The 17,826-nt window shown below is 37.1% G+C and overlaps 1 protein-coding gene across 10 annotated transcripts in view; it reads left to right on the top strand.

Moving 5' to 3' along the window:
* AFDN (afadin, adherens junction formation factor) overlaps window positions 1-17,826 on the top strand; it is a 156,626-nt gene that overhangs the window by 53,251 nt on the left and 85,549 nt on the right. For 6 of the 10 annotated variants that reach the window (XM_053591037.1, XM_053591038.1, XM_053591040.1 and 3 more), the window contains exons 3-6: window positions 2,530-2,645; window positions 4,442-4,605; window positions 7,922-8,082; window positions 13,617-13,774. In XM_053591037.1, the coding sequence (XP_053447012.1) occupies window positions 2,530-2,645; window positions 4,442-4,605; window positions 7,922-8,082; window positions 13,617-13,774 (599 nt within the window). The remainder of the gene's footprint in view (window positions 1-2,529; window positions 2,646-4,441; window positions 4,606-7,921; window positions 8,083-13,616; window positions 13,775-17,826) is intronic. The other 4 variants (XM_053591041.1, XM_053591044.1, XM_053591045.1 and 1 more) reach the window with 2 other exon arrangements.

Below are 17,826 nucleotides of genomic sequence, written 5' to 3' on the forward strand. Positions count from 1 at the left end.
TGTCATTTTTTGTTAGTGGGTAAAACTATTGCTCACTTTATTATGCCCAGGAGTCTCTCAAAGACCGTACAACCAGACAAGTCAAATTTAAAGAGGCGTCCTTTCATTGAAGAGCTTGCCGGCGACTGCCTCAGTGTTCCAACGTGGGGTTTCTGAGAGCAGCCCTGAGTGCTTAAGGGGTTGGGTTTTTATTTTCGCAGTTTTTGGCTGGGGCTGGGTTTGAACCCACCATCTCCGGCATATCGGGTCGGCACCCTACTCCTTTCAGCCACAGGTGCTGCTCCAGGGGGTTGGATTTTTAAAGGCTTGGTCTGCATCCTGGTTGGCATGCAGGCTGCCTAAGCGCATTCAGGTAGGTTAGCAAGCATTGTACAGAAGCCGAATTTTGCAGTCTGTTAGTTATACATCTTTGTTTCAGTACTTTCTCCACCTGGTATTTCTTAAAGGTCAGTCTGGGGACAGTTGGTAATTCCTGGTGTGTTTCTCAGGGGAGTTAGTCAAGCAAGAAGTCAGTGAGTGCTTTCTCAAATTAGAGAGTCATCTTTCTCTGGGTGAGGCTGTAGTGAGATACCTTATGTGCTGATGATGCTTTTCCTTCTGCCTTTCTGACAGTTTTCTGCGATAACCTGTACCCCTCCTTTCCTTCAAGTCCAGCCTGGTCCTAAATGCTCTGGGCATCTTTTTATTAGATAGCCCAGCGAGAGAGTCCTTGTTGGTCTGTACTGCCTCACATAGTGTCTTTATTATAATATGTTGTTACTAATACACCAGAGTCCTCTTATCCAAAGGTACTTAGTTCCTATAAAAGGCCCCTTAAAATAAACACACTTAAAACTGGGATCAAATTTCATAGTTAGTAGTGATCAAAATTGTTTGATAGAGACCTTTTTAAAAAATGAAGTCTATCTCGTATTTGATAGTGATAGTTTGGACTATAGATGAACTAGGTGACAAAGCAAGGACTTAATGTGAGGCTCTTTATTGAGTTTCTCTTTCACTGTTGGTCATGATCATGAAGAGTGGAATGGGTTCAGGACTTGAACTGACCTTCCTTAGAATTCTTCCCAATCCTTGGAAAATCAGAACTTTCTCCTACGAGGAACCTGTGTTACCATCATCCTTGTCAGTTGTCTCTTTGGTTATTAATTGGTTTAACTGCCTGATCCTCATTTATCACTGAGTCTATGCTTATTATAGTTTTTTTAATATCACTTGCATCAGACTGGTGTGTTCTTGACCCTTCCTGCAGGGTATGAGGTTTCACTTTGCATTTAGTCTGCTTGACAGCACACTTATCACATGTGTTCTTACTGGGAGGATGTGACAGGATGCTGGGCAGTAATGTTTGAATAGGGAATCAACTTTGTAAGTGGTCAGTTCATTGCTGAATATTTTCATTTTATGATGAATTTTACTTTTTTACTTAACTATCAAAGTGCTAGGTCTTATTTTATTGATGTTCAGGTTGTGGGCATCCCTCCCTACACAGGTGTTTCTGAAATAGACATTCTTTAAAAATCTTAAAGTTCTGCCAGATTATATGCTAAAAGGTAGAGACTTTAAGATAAAGATTTGGGTAGGTCACTTGTAAAAATTTGTGACAGTGGTTCAAACACAAAAGTGCCAGCATAGGGAATGTATTTCTCTGAAGGATGAGGAGGTACCTGGGCGTGTTGCCTCCCTTGGGAGTGGGGCTTTGCAGCCTCAGAGCTGTAGCCGGCTTCCACCCTTTGTCTGTCTCCACCTGGAATGAGTGTTTCAGCGCAAAGAGCAGGTACCTCCTTCAGTGCCTCCTCCTCTCCCCAGCATCCAGCCACCTGTAGGCCTCTAGGAGGTGGGCAGGCTGTGTGAGGCTCTGAGGGATACCCTCAGTGGGATACCATGTTCTTGATTGGTGTGCCTGGAGATTTGTTATGTTTCTAGTAATGGAAGAAGTAATACACCAAACATAGCACTTTATATGAGAAAAAGTGACAGCAACTTTATGGTGGAAGGGGGTGTGAGGGTTGGAGTTGGCAAGTTTGGAGACAGAAACAGGAGAAATAGTGCAGTAATCGCTTCTAAGAGTGACAGTAGACTCTGCCATTGCTTGGTAGTGTATGACATTAACGTGATGAGAAAAATCTCGTATGAATCTGTGTTACATTAACATTTTCCCCTTGTTTTCTAGTTGTGTATGAGATGATTTGATTTACAGAAGTAGACTTACAGTAAAACCATGTATGCCTTTTTTTTCCCTAGTTCATGTCTATTTCTCTTATTTTCCTAATTAGAACTGAAGGAGGGACTTGCCCCTGGTCAGTGTCTATCCAGTGTCTAGATACATGGTAGTAGACATGGAAGAGCAACAAAATAATGATGAATTTATACTTTGATTTAACATTTTGAAATAACATTTTCAGCTGTCAGTAGGTACTTGAATAATAAAGTACTTTATGTCTATAAAATTAAATGTATATCACAGTGCTAATTAGGTAGTGCCATTTAAATAACCACGGCTTATTCTTTTTTTCATTTCATGTTTTGAAGAAGAAAGAAGATTGGATATAGAAGAGAAGCCTCTAGTTGTGCAATTGAATTGGAACAAAGATGATCGAGAGGGCAGATTTGTTCTCAAGAATGAGAACGATGCCCTTCCCCCTAAGGTAGGAGCTGACCCTGACTCTGGTCCTGAGCCAGTGTGCCTGGTAGGCAGGAGATGATACGTTGTTGTTAGAGTTCCTTCTCCTTTTTGCTTCTCCTCCTAAACTCTTTTATCCTTCTCCCAGAAAATAATTTAAAAGTAGCCTTTTCTCCCTGCTTTATCCTTTATTTCCTCTAATGATTTTAGTTGTTGCTTCTCACTTTTCAAAGAAAAGTTACATATGCTTTTGTTACTGAGAGATTTAATGATCAAGTAATCAGCTCCATTTCCCCCCCAAGATTTTATTATCAAAATTGTTCTGATAAAAATCAAAAGGGAAAATATAACATTGATAACTTGTTTTTGTGTGAACTTTTAAGGTTCATTTAAAACCTTTTCACGTTATATATACAAGGTTAGGAATTAGTAAGCTTGGGTATCTTTGTATGATACAGTGAACTGATTCTACAACTTTCTCAGGTGTTAGGACATCTGGAGTTTCTGTCCTACTTATTCTGTCCTGTTCTTATTTTGTGGAATACTGTGCAATATTGCTATAATTTCATAATGACTATATAGTTCTGTGCTAAATCAAGTAGCATCTTACATAAGAATTCAATATTGACAATTGATAGCAAATGTGCAGAGGTTAAGAATATTTGTAGAAAAATCCTACATTTAATTTTTTCTCCAATAGATGGGGAAAAGATTACCATTATTCACTTTTAGTAGCAGAAAGTTTTCATTTTGTGCAAAGTCAGTGTTTTATGGTAAAGAGACCTAGATAGATACACAAAATATATTCTTGACCTTATTTTTTTAATAAGGTGCTTCAGTGACTTGCATTTGTGCAGATTCATATAAAGTTAAGAACATCTGTCCACTATTTTGCTTTCCATGTAGCTGGTATTATTTTTTGTATACTTAAATGTGGACCACAGACCCTCATTGGCATGCACAAGAACTCTTCTTAGGACCAGTGAAATGCTGTAAATATCTAAGAATGGAAATGGAAATGTTAACATTCTTTTCTCCCTTAACTTATAAAACAAAAAGCAACTTTCTGTTGTATTATAATAGTTATTCTTTTTTTAATTTTTATTAATATTTTTCTTATTAAAAACTATGTATCTTTTTGTCAGTGCACCCAGGCCATGGTTGTGGGTTGAAATAATAATTAATAAGAAGGCAAACAGCAAAGATTTGGGGAAATTAGAAATTTTTACACACAGTACTTACGACTGCTTCATAAAAATCAGTTTATTGTGGCTACTCTTAACATTTTTTTTGAAGTTAAAGAAAAACTTCTATAAAGTAATGATTTCAACTCTTTATTTCCATAATTTCATTAGGTTCCGGTTGTTAAAGTTATTTTATGTAAATTATTTGGAGTTTTATGTATTGAAAATCAAATTTCTTGATTTCTATCCTGTTTTCTTTCTGGCTTTGGTTTTTTTGTTTGCTTCTTTGCTTGTTTTCATTCAGATAAAATTTCTGCTGAAGTGCATAGATCTTGAGTGTATAATTCAATTAGTTTTGATAAATACACCCATGCAACTGCCAGCCCAATGAAGATAAACTGCATTTCTTTTTTTTTTTTTTTTTGGCCGGGGCTGGGTTTGAACCCACCACCTCCAGCATATGGGACCGGCGCCCTACTCCTTGAGCCACAGGCGCCGCCAATAAACTGCATTTCTATTACTCCAGACCTTATCTTATTCCACTAGCTTTATTCTTGGCTGTTTGAAATGGAGTTACCTAAGCTATAGGTAGCTTTCTATGTAGTGATCAACATGGTGATAATGTTACTTTTATCAGAAGGCTCAAAGTAATGGACCTGACAAGCAAGAAAAAGAAGGTGTTATCCAGAATTTCAAGAGGACACTTTCAAAGAAAGAAAAGAAGGAAAAAAAGAAGAGAGAAAAAGAGGCTTTGCGACAGGCATCTGATAAAGACGATAGACCTTTCCAAGGGGATGACATGTAAGTTAATTATAAACTATTCCTATTTCTTTGTGCTCCAAACCAAATGTTTTTTACTGCAGCAAACTTGCCAAATCACAAGGTAAATTATGGAAAGGATGACTATCAGTCCAGACACTTACTTGGGTACACTTCAGGTTTTCTGTATTAAGGGAGAATAGAGGATCTTACCTAAGCAAGGGTTGTTGGTGACACAACCTGTCAGGCTGAGCTTGAGAAGAATCTCTGCACTCACAGTCTTGGTAATAAGCAAACTCTAGTTAACCTTACTGTTTCTTCTCTTCATCTAAAGATCATTTCAGTGGTTGTAATCACGGAGGCAGCAGTGGTTTCTTATGTACCTCAAAATGCACTTAATACCTAGTCAGAGGTTGGCAAGGCCAGGGAGAAAAGTAGTTTCATTTTTTGAAGGTTCAGATCACCATCTGTTTCCCTCTGGTCTTGTCTCCCATTCTTTACACTGTCTCACCAGCCCCACTGTAGATGGACTTTGCCCGTCTACTGGTGTTTGAGTCCTCACAGCTTAGGGAGTAAGGGAAATCTCTGTTTTCATTATAATAGAAAAGAGATCATAGGAGAAACTGTACTTTTCTTCTTAATGTGGACTTTTCTGTTCCTGGTTCACCTTTGGCAATTTTCAGTTGTTTAGTTAGTTCATTTAGTTACCGGATTTTTTACTAACTTAGGCAGTTGCTGTTGCCTTAGAATTTACTATGTAGTATGCTATATATTGCTCCTTTTTCTATTGCTGAAGTAATACACGTTTTACAAAGTCAGAACATAAGGCCATGTTTGGTTCCTCAACACCTGTGGTCCCAGAACTTTGGGAGGCTGACGTGGGAGAATAACTTGAGGCCGGGAGTGTGGAGGTTATGGTGAGCTATGAGCTATGTGTGTGCTACTGTACTCCACTGCACTGGATGGCAGTGAGACTCTATCTCTTAGAAAAGAAAGAAAGAGAGTGGGAGGGAGGGAGAAAAGAAGGAAAGAAGGCTGGGCGCCCATAGCTCAGTGGTTAGAGCGCTGGCCACCTGCTCCGGGGCCGGTGGGTTCAAACGCAGCCTGGGCCTGCTAAGCAAAAAAAAATAGCCGGGCGTTGTGGCAGGCACTTATAGTCCCAGCTACTAGGGAGGCTAAGGCAAGAGAATCGCTTCAGCCCAAGAGTTTGAAGTTGTTTTGAGCTATGATGCCACAGCACTCTACCAAGGGTGACAAAGTGAGACTGTCTCAATTAAAAATATATATATATATATTTAATAATATACATAATATATAATGAAATACTATATATTATTAATTATATATATTACCCAAAAGAATATTCATCTATTGTTACATGGGCCCAAAGAGAACCATGATTTAGTTTGTTTTTTTCTGTACAGATGTACCTTGTGTATACTTTATGTGCTTACATGAGCAGTATTAAACAAATATAATCAGGCTTTTGAATTAGACTTTACACTTTCATATTTTTCCAGAAAGATATTTATGTTTTCATCAAAACATAATTTAGATCAAATCTAAAACATTTTTAGATGATTGTGCAGTATGCTATCATATAGTTCTTTATGTAACTGATGTCTTTTTGATGAACTTGTAATTTGTTTATAGTTTTTTTTGGTATTGTGAATACCCCAGTGAATGTCATTATTCTATGACTTTGGGAAGGCATCTGATTATTTTCTCAGGGTGCCTTCTGGGAGAATGGGTAGGTAACAGGGTTTGGAAGCTTTCATGTGTTCTGAACCCCTCGGCGCCCTGCCCTTTACTCTTGTGCAGCCACGAGACCTCTTATTTCCTTACACCCTGCAGATTTTGGGTGTTAAAGAAAATATATCGCCATAGTATATAGTGCCTTCCAGGAATTGAATTTGTTTTTATCATTAATAAGGCAACATCTTTTCACATATTCATAATTTATATCAGCAGTTCTCAACCTGTGGGTCACGACCCCTTTGGACTGTATTAAAGGTTCACAGCATTAGGAAGGTTGAGAACCACTGGTTTATATTCTTCTGTTACAGTGGCCTCTCCATGCCTTTCCCCCATTTTTTAATTGAGTGTATCTGTTCTGTATGCATTGTGGATATTAACCATTTGTCAGTGAATAAATGTATACTTTAGAGTAAAATTTGAGTCCATTTTGGGTTGTAGCAAAGTGGGTTTAGATACTAATCTGCTAGGCAGTGATGCTTATGTAATCACTTCAGTCTAGTATTGCATAATAAGGCTCTAATGCAGTTATATAAGAGAAAAAATTTGCATAGATACATTGCTCATAAACTAAAAATATCAAAAAGGTGAGTTTAAAACATGCTCTGATTTGGGTGATGCCTGTGCTCAGTGGGTAGGGTGCCGATCCTATATACCGAGGGTGGCAGGTTTGAACCCGGCCCCGGCCAAACTGCAACAAAAAAATAGTTGGGCATTGTTGCGGGCGCCTGTAGTCCCAGCTACTAGGGAGGCTGAGGCAAGAGAATCGCCTAAGCCCAGGAGTTGGATGTTGCTGTGAGCTGTGACACCACAGCACTCTACCGAGGGTGATAAAGTGAGACTCTGTCTCTAAAAAAAAAATAAAGCTCTGATTTGTTCTCCTCACCATTTTAGTTTGTGGGGTGATGTATTGTTTCATTAAGAAAATGGACTAAAAATGAGTTATGTTGCTAGTAGCTTCATTTATTAAAAACTTGACTTGCTTTTAAATTATTATTGAAATTTATATCTTTAAAGTATATTTATCAAAATTTAGTCAAGTAAATCAATTTTGCTGTCTTACCTAATATTATTTTCCTTTCATCATTCTATACATTTGACTTTTTCACGGAAACTGGTAGAGCAATTTTGTTTTAAAAGTTTAATTTCAACAAAGTAAAAGTTGGTAAATCATTAGGCGTTACAAAATCATTCTATTTAATTAATTTTAGTTCTTCAAGACTTGCTGTAATTTTAAGAGAGGTTTTTACTAAGCTAAAGTATATTCTTTCATATTGTTGGAATATTATGCCATAATATCATCATTTGGTCTTTTTTAAAATAACACTGGCAGAAATTACTAAAATGTATAATCTGTACATTTTTAGTTCTATTAATAAAGTCAACATAACATTTTAATTATAGATTTCTGCTTAGTTCGTATTGAGACAAATTATATTCTTCAACACATTGTAATTAGCATATATAATATATTACCAACCTGTTGGGGTACTGATGTTATTAAATAGTACCTGCCATTTTGGTTTTTGTATGATTGTAATATATCTATTTGTAATAAAAAAAAGTACCTAAAATATTGATGACTTTTTTTTTTTTTTTACAGTGAGAATTCTCGACTGGCTGCTGAAGTCTACAAAGATATGCCTGAAACCAGCTTTACGCGAACAATTTCTAATCCTGAAGTAGTCATGAAACGGCGGCGGCAACAAAAATTAGAAAAGAGAATGCAGGAATTTCGGAGCTCAGATGGGCGGCCTGATTCAGGTATAAACTTTAAAGTGTTTTTCTCTGCTGTGTCTATTATAATGAGTATTATTTAACACCTTTTATCTTATGTGTGAGGTAAAGCAATGAGGGGAATGTAACCTGTTCATAACAAATGTGTACCATATGGACCTAGTACAAAATAACTTTTGCTTTACGTAGATTTCTATTCATACAGGAATATATTTAATATTACATTGTCTCACCCAATACAGCTTTTCTTTTTTTTAATTCTGTAAAACTTCATATATACACAAGCAAGGAAGATATAAGGAGCCCTATATACCTATCACTGAATTTTGATAATTAACAACTTGTATTTCTTCTCTACTCCAATATACATTGCCCCCATCCCCAGACTATTATTGTGAATCAAATACCAGACTTCCCGTTATAAATACATATTTTGGTATGTTTTCCTAAAAGACAAAGATTCTTCAAAACTAAAACATAACCATAATACTGTTATCACCTATAAAAGAATTGACAGTAATTTCTTAATTTATCAAAAATACATAGTCATTGTTTAAATTTTCTTGATTGAGTCAGATGAATCTTTTGAAATGGCATTCAAATAAGATTTATACATTACAATGTGGGTAGTTACTGGATTCTGCCCCATTATAGAAATTACTGAAAATTCCATTTCTTCCGATCATGTTTCTGTGTAGCACATTCTAGACAAACTCTGACTGTGATGGAAGTTGGCACCTAAACATTACATGCTTATTTAGCACTTAATCACTGAATCTTAATTACGTATTTCATAGGACTTGAGTGTTTGTGATATAAAGTAACTAAAATAACTAGGTGAGGGACTTCTGGGTTTCATAAATATTCTAATAGATTTTTTTTTTGAGGTACAGATGATTATTTGCTTATATATATCCTGTTTTGTTCTATCAAGGATTTGAAATGATTTATAAATAAATACATGCATCAAAAAAGAAAAAAAAAAGGAAAAAGAAAAGAAGGTGAGAAAATATAAAGAAAGAGAAAGGTAGTAAAAATTTTTAAAAAGACCAGAGGAATGCTAACACACACTAGACCTGAAGGCATTTTGTATGCCACAGGGAGGAGTTTGACAGTCTTTTTTTTTTTTTTTTCCCTCTTCCTTCTTTTTCTTTGCGACAAAGTCTCACTCTGTTACCACTGGCCAGAGTGCAGTGGCATCAGCCTAGCTCACAGCAATCTAACTCCTGGTTTTAAGCCTTCCTCTGGCCTCAGCCTCCTGAGTAGCTGGGACTGCAAGTGCAGCCTGCTATAACACTGGGCTAATTTTGTCTCCTTTTAGTAGAGACACAGTCTCACTGTTGCTCAGGCCTGTCTTGAACTCCTGAGCTCAAGGGATCCTCTTGTATAAGCCTCTGAGAGTGCTAGGATTACGGTGTGAGCCACTGTGCCAGGATGGAATTTGACATTCTTAACTGAAATGAATTTTTGAGGTTGAATCTATGGTAGCCTCAAGGAATGTTTAAGTATGGTGTAGGGGTATTTGAGTCATGATAAAGATAGCTTAGAGTGTCAGTTTTTATCAGTAACTTAAATATTTTTACGATGAGAAATGTGCATTAGAATGCAACATTTACGTGTATTTTTAGGTTGAAATAGGAACGTTTTGCAGGTCACTTAGCCTGTGTCTTGGGTACTTAGGTTTATTTCCCTAATAAATACTGTATTATCCCTAAATAAATAAATAAATACTAATAAATTCCCCTAATAAATACTAATAAATTCCCCTAATAAATATTAGTAAAGTACCTCTGGTACTTTGGAATAATTTGCTATGCTTTGTTAATAAGCTGCTGAGAGTTCTAAGCTGAGGATTTAGGAAGCTTGTAGTTTACTAAGCTTCATATTTAGAGAGATTACTATGGAACCAAAGTGGAAGGTGTATTTGAGGGAATTGGAATTAGAAGCAGGAGTGCCTATTAAAGAATATTGGATTGCTAACATAAAGAGTAAGGGCTTCTGATCTCTGTCACTGATAGCGGGGCTGTGAAGAAGAGTCAGGCAGAGTCAGTGAGCATAGGTGAGATTTGTTGGCTAAAAAGTGTACGGGTCATACAAAACCTTGGGGTAAGGCAGTTGAGAGGAGTCAGAAAAGAAAACAGTAAAAAACCCCAAAGAATTAGGAGGAGAAACAGCAGAACTTTAGGTAGAGTTTGTCTGTTGAAGGAGTAGTTGGGGGCAGAAGGAATAGTTTTTTGTATATGGAACTCCCGAAAACTGTAAAAACTAAATATTATTAGCAAAATTGCTATTTATGGTTAATACTAGGGAAGCCCAAAGTATTAAGTTTCCTCAAGGTTTTTGTTTGTTTGTAATAAATAATATGCTCAGAAAAATATATCCTTATAGCCTACTGTAGTTGTTGTTAGGTTGATTGTTTAGTGTGGGCTGGAGACATTGGCATCTATGGGGATCACATTTCTGAGAGTGGCTGCTGAGGCTGTTGTTTTTTTGTCTTGTCACTCCTCGCATTGGTCCCCAAGTTCTGTGATGTACCTTCTGGGTCCTCCTAACCTGTGCTGTTAGCCTTACTACACAGCTGAACAGGTGTCAGTCTTGATGACACGTTTTTCCCTGAACTTTGTGAAGCATCTTTGATCCTCAGATGTATTCCCTTTGTGATGTTTTGAAAATGCCCTGTGTTGCTCTGTTAACTGATTTGTGGCACAAATATTCCACTACAAGTTGTGTATGTTTTTTTCTCACTGAGTAACATATTAACAAAATTGTAAGAGAACTTTTAGGAAGTTGATCCTTGTCTACCTCACTTTCTTAGTGCACACTCTTGGGAGCAGCAGGGCACTGTGACATGCGGAAGATCATGGACCTGGGGAAAGGGTTCAGTTAGAGCGCTGAAGCACAAGCTGTGAGCCTCCGTTGCTTCATCTTCAAAGCGGCACAAGGACCTATATCTTAATTTTGGAACAGACACATCAATTTATTCAACATCTCTGCTCTCTGTTCTTCCTTAGTAAATTGGGATGACTGTCTCTCCCATGACAGTACCATGGTTTTATGTTTGTAAACTGAAACCTTTAAAATTTATTGCTTGTTTTATGTTTCAGAATACCTTAACCCTTAGCAACACTGAAACCAAGTCATAGTTTTAGACAGGTGTTCTAAAACATTCAAATAGATAATGAAAGTAATTCCATCCAGTAGCTAAATTCATTGGCCACGTAAGTATGAATTTTATAGTATCTCATTCCGGTGTGCTCTTGAGAAGTGTCACTCAAAAGATTGAGATTACCTGTAGGAACCATACTGTTCTTTTTTTTTTTAAATGACTTTCTGACAAACACTGTGTTTTCATTTTTTCAGACCAACAAGATCCAAATAGTCTCTTATGCTCTGTGGTCTGTAACTTTAGTACTTGTCCACATTTAGCAAGTGTCATTTTTTTTTTTTCCCAGAAAAATGAGATGTCTGACCTTTTGCATGTTTTTGGTGTGGCATCCAGGTGTGGACATGAGTTCATGTCTTCAGCCTTCAGAGTAGAAGCTGTGCTTTGCTCCTTTGTTGTCTATTGTGTGTTACCTCAGTTTGCAAAGTTGTTTACTCATCCTGTTTTGCATGTTTTTCTTATAAATTACTTAAAATCTCTGTTTGAAAGTAAGTATAATGACAGAAGGAGGGATGTGTCTTGATACAGTGGAACACGCTCTTTGAATTGGCCTCACTGCTGTTGCTGTGTCTCCACTTTCACCAGGGTCTCTTTGAAGAGCATGAGGGGCATTTTGCCTACCTCCCGACACGCACGCACACACACACACGCTCACAGATGTGTACGCATTCATACACATGTGCATACTTTCTCTTTGTTTTATACACTTAGTACGTGCAGAACTTAAAACCCTCATGGCTTCCACACTTCAACTAGAATCAAATCCAAACTCTGAATCATGGCCAGGAAAGTCCTGAGTGATCTGGTTGCAGCCAGTCTCTAACTGCATCTCTGTCTTTCCTTCATTCTGTCTACACCAGAGGTTCTCAACCTGTGGGTTGCAACCCACAGAATTGTATTAAAGGGCCGCGGCATTAGGAAGGTTGAGAACCAGTGTTCTTCACTGTCCCGTGGACCAGGCCAGCTTTACTCCAGCCCTGGGCATTTGCACTTGCTGCCCCCGTGGGAAAGCCCTTCATTTAGATTTCTACATAGCTGCTTCTGTTTCCTCTCTCAGCTCTCAGTTCAGATGTTGATTCTTCAGGGAGGTCTTGGCTAGACCCCCACACTTAGGAAGACCTGAGTCAGGTTGCTTTCTTACAACCATACTCATATTTTTAGTCTCTTTTACTACTTGTTTTCTCGTTAGTCTTCTCCCTCTGCATTCTGCCTCTGTTTTAGGGAATATACATCATTTGAAGGCAAGAATGTTGACCTGTTTGTTGCTGTGTCCTCAGCATTAGAAAGCTTGAATTTGCTTGTGGTCGCCATATGCTAAGAGCCTGGGTCATGTAGTCCACATTCTAATGCTAAGGTGGACTAGTTCATTCTTTAAAAAACAGCATTAACTTTGTGGACCAAGTTATCAAAATGTACTTTGGGTCAGATTTGTTGAAAATGAGAATATGAGAAATTTTCTGTAGCCAGAATACTGCATTAGAATTAAAGAGTGGAGAAGATTTAGAACCTGCTTCAGGAAATCCATAGAGATCTTCTATGGGGTGTAGAGCATTCTTCATTTCTTTCCTCCATTTCTTTTCATCTAGTCTTAAGATTTCAGGGCTTAATAATACTGGGCTGTAAATAGAAAGCAGATTGTGATATGCAACAGGACACTTGAGTGACAGTACTGTAACGTAGATTTCCATTAAAAAGACACAAGCAAAAAAGAAAAATATTTACATTGTTCTGTTCTAGTTGTGTTCATAGCGATATGATGATGGGATATTAGTGCCTGGGAGTAAAAGTGGAGCAGTGCTGGTGACAGATTCTTCATGAACGGTCTTTGGCCACAAGCACCTGAGATTTTCTGATTCCTATTTCACTTTTAAAAAGTGGATATGTTTAGTGAGGTTGAGATTTAACTTTATCTGGGTTTTAAATTTAAGTTTTAGATTAACGATCAGGAAGTAGAAAAAATGAGGGAAATAGGTCTATACTGGTATTTAGATAGTGGGTGGGAAAGCAGCCAAGAGAGCAGCACTGTCAAGAAACTCTGGGTTCCTTCCTCTTTTCTTAGTATAATGGAAATCAGTTCATTATTATAAAAAACAAGGTGGCTTAAAGAGAGGGCAGAAAGAGTCTGTCACATTGGATTGTTCAGAAGTTTGAAAGTGTTGCCAGTCGATCAACCAGTTACGGCTCATGGACATCGTCTCACAGGAAATGAAAGATAACAGAGGTTTCCTTCACGTTCATCTGCACTCAGAGAGATGTGCAAGTGCCTTTGCCTCTGCAGCTAGAACTGAGGTGCCCTTTTCTTAAATGATTGTCAATTTTAGCTACCTCTATTATTGGATATGATAAAATTGTGCTCAAAGACATCAGAATGTTTTTTTTTGTTTGTTTGTTTTTTCAGGTGGAACATTGAGAATTTATGCAGATAGTTTAAAACCAAATATTCCCTACAAGACAATCCTGCTGTCTACTACGGATCCTGCAGACTTTGCTGTGGCTGAGGCTTTAGAGAAATATGGTCTGGAGAAAGAAAACCCTAAGGATTACTGTATTGCTCGGGTGAGTAGCTTTATCAGATCAGTATTTCTTGCCAGTATTACACATACTAGGACCTTACATTAAATAGAAAATACTCTTTAAATAAAATTAAACCCAGGCTGATTTTCTTTCCACTGTATCATTTAGGATCTAATAAACTGAAACCATTTGTTAAATACATCTTTAAAGCAAAAAGCAAGAAAATGGAGTTTCCCTTCCATTACAAAAGTTCTATTTGTTTTCTGATACATTAACAAAATAAGAAAAATATAGAAAAGCAATTTGAAGAAAATAAAAATGTCCCCCAAATCAATTTGCCACATAGATGCCTGGTTCTATTTCTGGACTGTATTCTGTTCCATTGGTCTATACGCGTTTTTGCTAATACCACGGTATCTTACATACTGTAGATTTAGAATAAGTCTTAAAATCAGGTAAAGTAAATGTCAATTTTGTTCTTTGTTTTTAAAAATTGCTTTGCTTATTCTGAGTTATTTGTGTTTTTGTAAACATCTTAAAATCAGATTGTCATTTCCACACAAAACATTTTGGGATTGTGATTTCTTTCGCATTGCATTTGTAGATGAACTCATCTTGTGTTAACAGCATTTAAGACAGAGTGGGCAGAGAGTAGCTCTTCCCTTGCTGAGCGTGAGTTCCTTCAGGCCTCTCAGCCGTGTTTACAGGGCTCAGTGTGCATCTTTTGTTAGTTATAGATCAGCAGTTCTCAACCTGTGGGTCACGACCCACAGGAACTGTATTAAAGGGTTGCAGCATTAGGAAGGTTGAGAACCACTGCTATAGATGGAATTAATTAAATAAAAGAGCTGCTTATAACTTAATTTTTTGTTAAGAAGTTAGCTTGAGTTGGAAATCAATCTAGTTAGATCTATAGTTTTATGAATATGGCCCAAATTTTAGCTGAAAGTAGATAGAAAAATAGATGTGCTTTAGAACAGTTGTAATGTTAACATCAAAGATCACTGATCACAGATCACTGTAACAGATATGATAATGAAGAGAAAGTTTGAAATATTGAGAGAAATGTGACAAAGTGAGCACATGCTGCTGGAAAAATGGCACTGGTGGACTTGACTGATGCAGGGTTGGCTCATGCCGTCACTTTTTTTTTTTTATTTAATTGTTAAATCATAGCTGTGTACATTAGTGCAATCAAGGGATACAATGTGCTGGTTTCATATACAATCTGAAATATTCGCATCAAACTGTTGTATGTAGACATTTGTATTCTGCATTTGGTAGGTTTGGCCTGTACCTATTCTAAGATGCACCATAGGTGTGGCCCCAGCATTACCCTCTCTCCACCCTAACCTCTCCCCTCTCTTCCCCTCCCTTGGCCCTTTCCCCATATTCTTGTGCTATAGTTGGGTTATAGCCTTCATATGAAAGCTATAAATTAGCTTCATAGTAGGGCTGAGTACATTGGATACTTTTTCTTCTATTCTTGAGATACTTTGCTAAGAAGAATATGTTCCAGCTCCATCCATGTAAACATGAAAGAGGTATAGTCTCCATCTTTCTTTAAGGCCGCATAATATTCCATGTACCACAATTTGCTAGTCCATTCGTGGGTCGATGGGCACTTGGGCTTCTTCCATGATTTAGCAATTATGAATTGGGCTGCAATAAACATTCTGGTACAGATGTCTTTGTTACATTGTGATTTTTGGTCCTCTGGGTATATATCTAGTAAAGGAATTATAGGATTGAATGGCAGGTCTATTTTTAGATCTCTTAAGTATTCTCCAAATATCCTTCCAAAAGGAACGAATTAGTGTGCATTCCCAACAGCAGTGTAGAAGTGTGCCCTTTTCTCCACATCCACGCCAACATCTCTGGTTTTGGGATTTTGTTATGTGGGCTACTCTTACTGGGGTTAGGTGATATCTCAAAGTAGTTTTGATTTGCATTTCTCTGATGATTAAGGATGATGAGCTTTTTTTCATGTGTTTGTAGAGCGTGCGTCTGTCTTCGTTAGAGAAGTTTCTCTTCAAGTCCCTTGCCCAACCTGAGATGGGATCACTTGTTCTTTTCTTGCTAGTACGTTTGAGTTCTCTGTGGATTCTGGTTATTAAACCTTTATCGGAGGTATAACCTGCAAATATTTTCTCCCATTCTGAGGGCTGTTTGCTTGTTTTACTTACTATGTTCTTGGCTGCGCAGAAGATTTTTAGTTTGATCAGGTCCCAGTAATGTATTTTTGATACTGCTTCAATTGCCTGGGGAGTCCTGCTCATAAAATATTCACCCAGGCTGATTCCTTTAAGAATTTTCCCTGCACTTTCTTCAAGTATTTTTATAGTTTCATGGCTTAAGTTTAAATCTTTTATCCAGTGAGAGTCTATTTTAGTTAATGGTGAAAAGTGTGGGTCCAGTTTCAGTCTTTTACAGATTGCCAGCCAGTTCACCCAGCACCATTTGTTAAATAGGGAATCTTTTCTCCACTGAATGTTTTTAATTGGCTTGTCAAAGATCAAATAACAGTAAGTAGCTGGATTCATCTCTTGGTTCTCTATTCTGTTTCCGACATCTACTTCTCTGTTTTCGTGCCAGTACCATGCTGTTTTGATCACTATCGATTTATAGTACAGTCTCAGGTCTGGTAGCGCGATTCCTCCTGCTTTGTTTTTATTTCTGACGAATGTTTTGGCTATTCAAGGTTTTTTTCTGATTCCACATAAAACAAAGTATTACTTTTTCAAGATCTTTAAAATATGACAATGGAGCTTTAATAGGCCAAATTGTATATTGCTTTGGTTAGTATAGACATTTTAACAATGTTGATTCTTCCCAGCTGTGAGCATGGTATGTTTTTCCATTTGTTAACGTCTTCAGCTATTTCTTTTCTTAAAGTTTCATAGTTCTCTTTATAGAGATCTTTCACGTCCTTTGTTAGATAAACTCCCAAATATTTCATCATCTTTGGCACTACTGTGAAAGAAATAGAGTCCTTGACTGTTTTTTTTTTTTTTTTTTTTTTGGCTTAGCTATTGTTGGTATATATAAAGGCTACAGATTTATGGGTGTTGATTTTGTAGCCTGAGACATCATTGCTGTATTCCTTGATCACGTCTAAAAGTTTTGTAGTACAATCCCTAGTGTTTTCCAGATATATGGTCATGTCATCTGCGAAGAGTGAAAGTTTGATCTCTTCTGACCCTATGTGGATACCCTTGATCGCCTTTTTTCCCCTAATTGCAATGGCTAAAACTTCCATTACAATGTTAAAGCGCAATGGAGAGAATGGGCAACCTTGCCTGGTTCCTGATCTAAGTGGAAATGATTTCAGTTTAACTCCATTCAATATGATATTGGCTGTGGGTTTCCTGTAGATGGCCTCTATTAGTTTAAGAAATGTCCCTTCTATACCAATTTTCTTAAGTGTTCCAATCATGAAGGGATGCTGGATATTGTCAAAACCTTTTTCTGTATCAATTGAAAGAATCATATGGTCTTTATTTTTCAGTTTGTTTATGTACTGAATTAAATTTATAGATTTACATATGTTGAACCAGCCTTGAGACCCTGGGATAAATCCCACTTGGTCATGGTGTATAATTTTTTTGATGTGTTGTGTTGTTGGATTCTGTTTGTTAGGATCTTACTGAGTATTTTTGCATCAATATTTATTAGTGATATTGGTCTATAATTTTCTTTTCTTGTTGGGTCTTTCCTTGGTTTAGGGATCAAGGTGATGTTTGCTTCGTAGAATGTGTTGGGTAATAGTCTTTCTTTTTCTATATTTTGGAAGAGGTTTAATAATATAGGTACTAGTTCTTCTTTAAAGGTTTGGTAGAATTCTGACGTAAAGCCATCTGGTCCTTCGCTTTACTTTTTAGGGAGATTTTGTATAGTTGATACTATTTCAGAACTTGATATAGGCCTGTTCAACATTTCCACTTCATTCTGGCTAAGTCTTGGTAGGTGTCATACTTCCAAGTATTGGTCAATTTCTTTCAGATTTTCATATTTCTGAGAGTAAAGTTTCTTGTAGTATTTGTTAAGGATTTTTTGAATTTCTGAGGGGTCTGTTGTTATTTCATCATTACCAT

Source organism: Nycticebus coucang, chromosome 5 (assembly GCF_027406575.1).
Source record: "Nycticebus coucang isolate mNycCou1 chromosome 5, mNycCou1.pri, whole genome shotgun sequence".
In the NCBI taxonomy this organism is placed as follows: domain Eukaryota; kingdom Metazoa; phylum Chordata; class Mammalia; order Primates; family Lorisidae; genus Nycticebus; species Nycticebus coucang.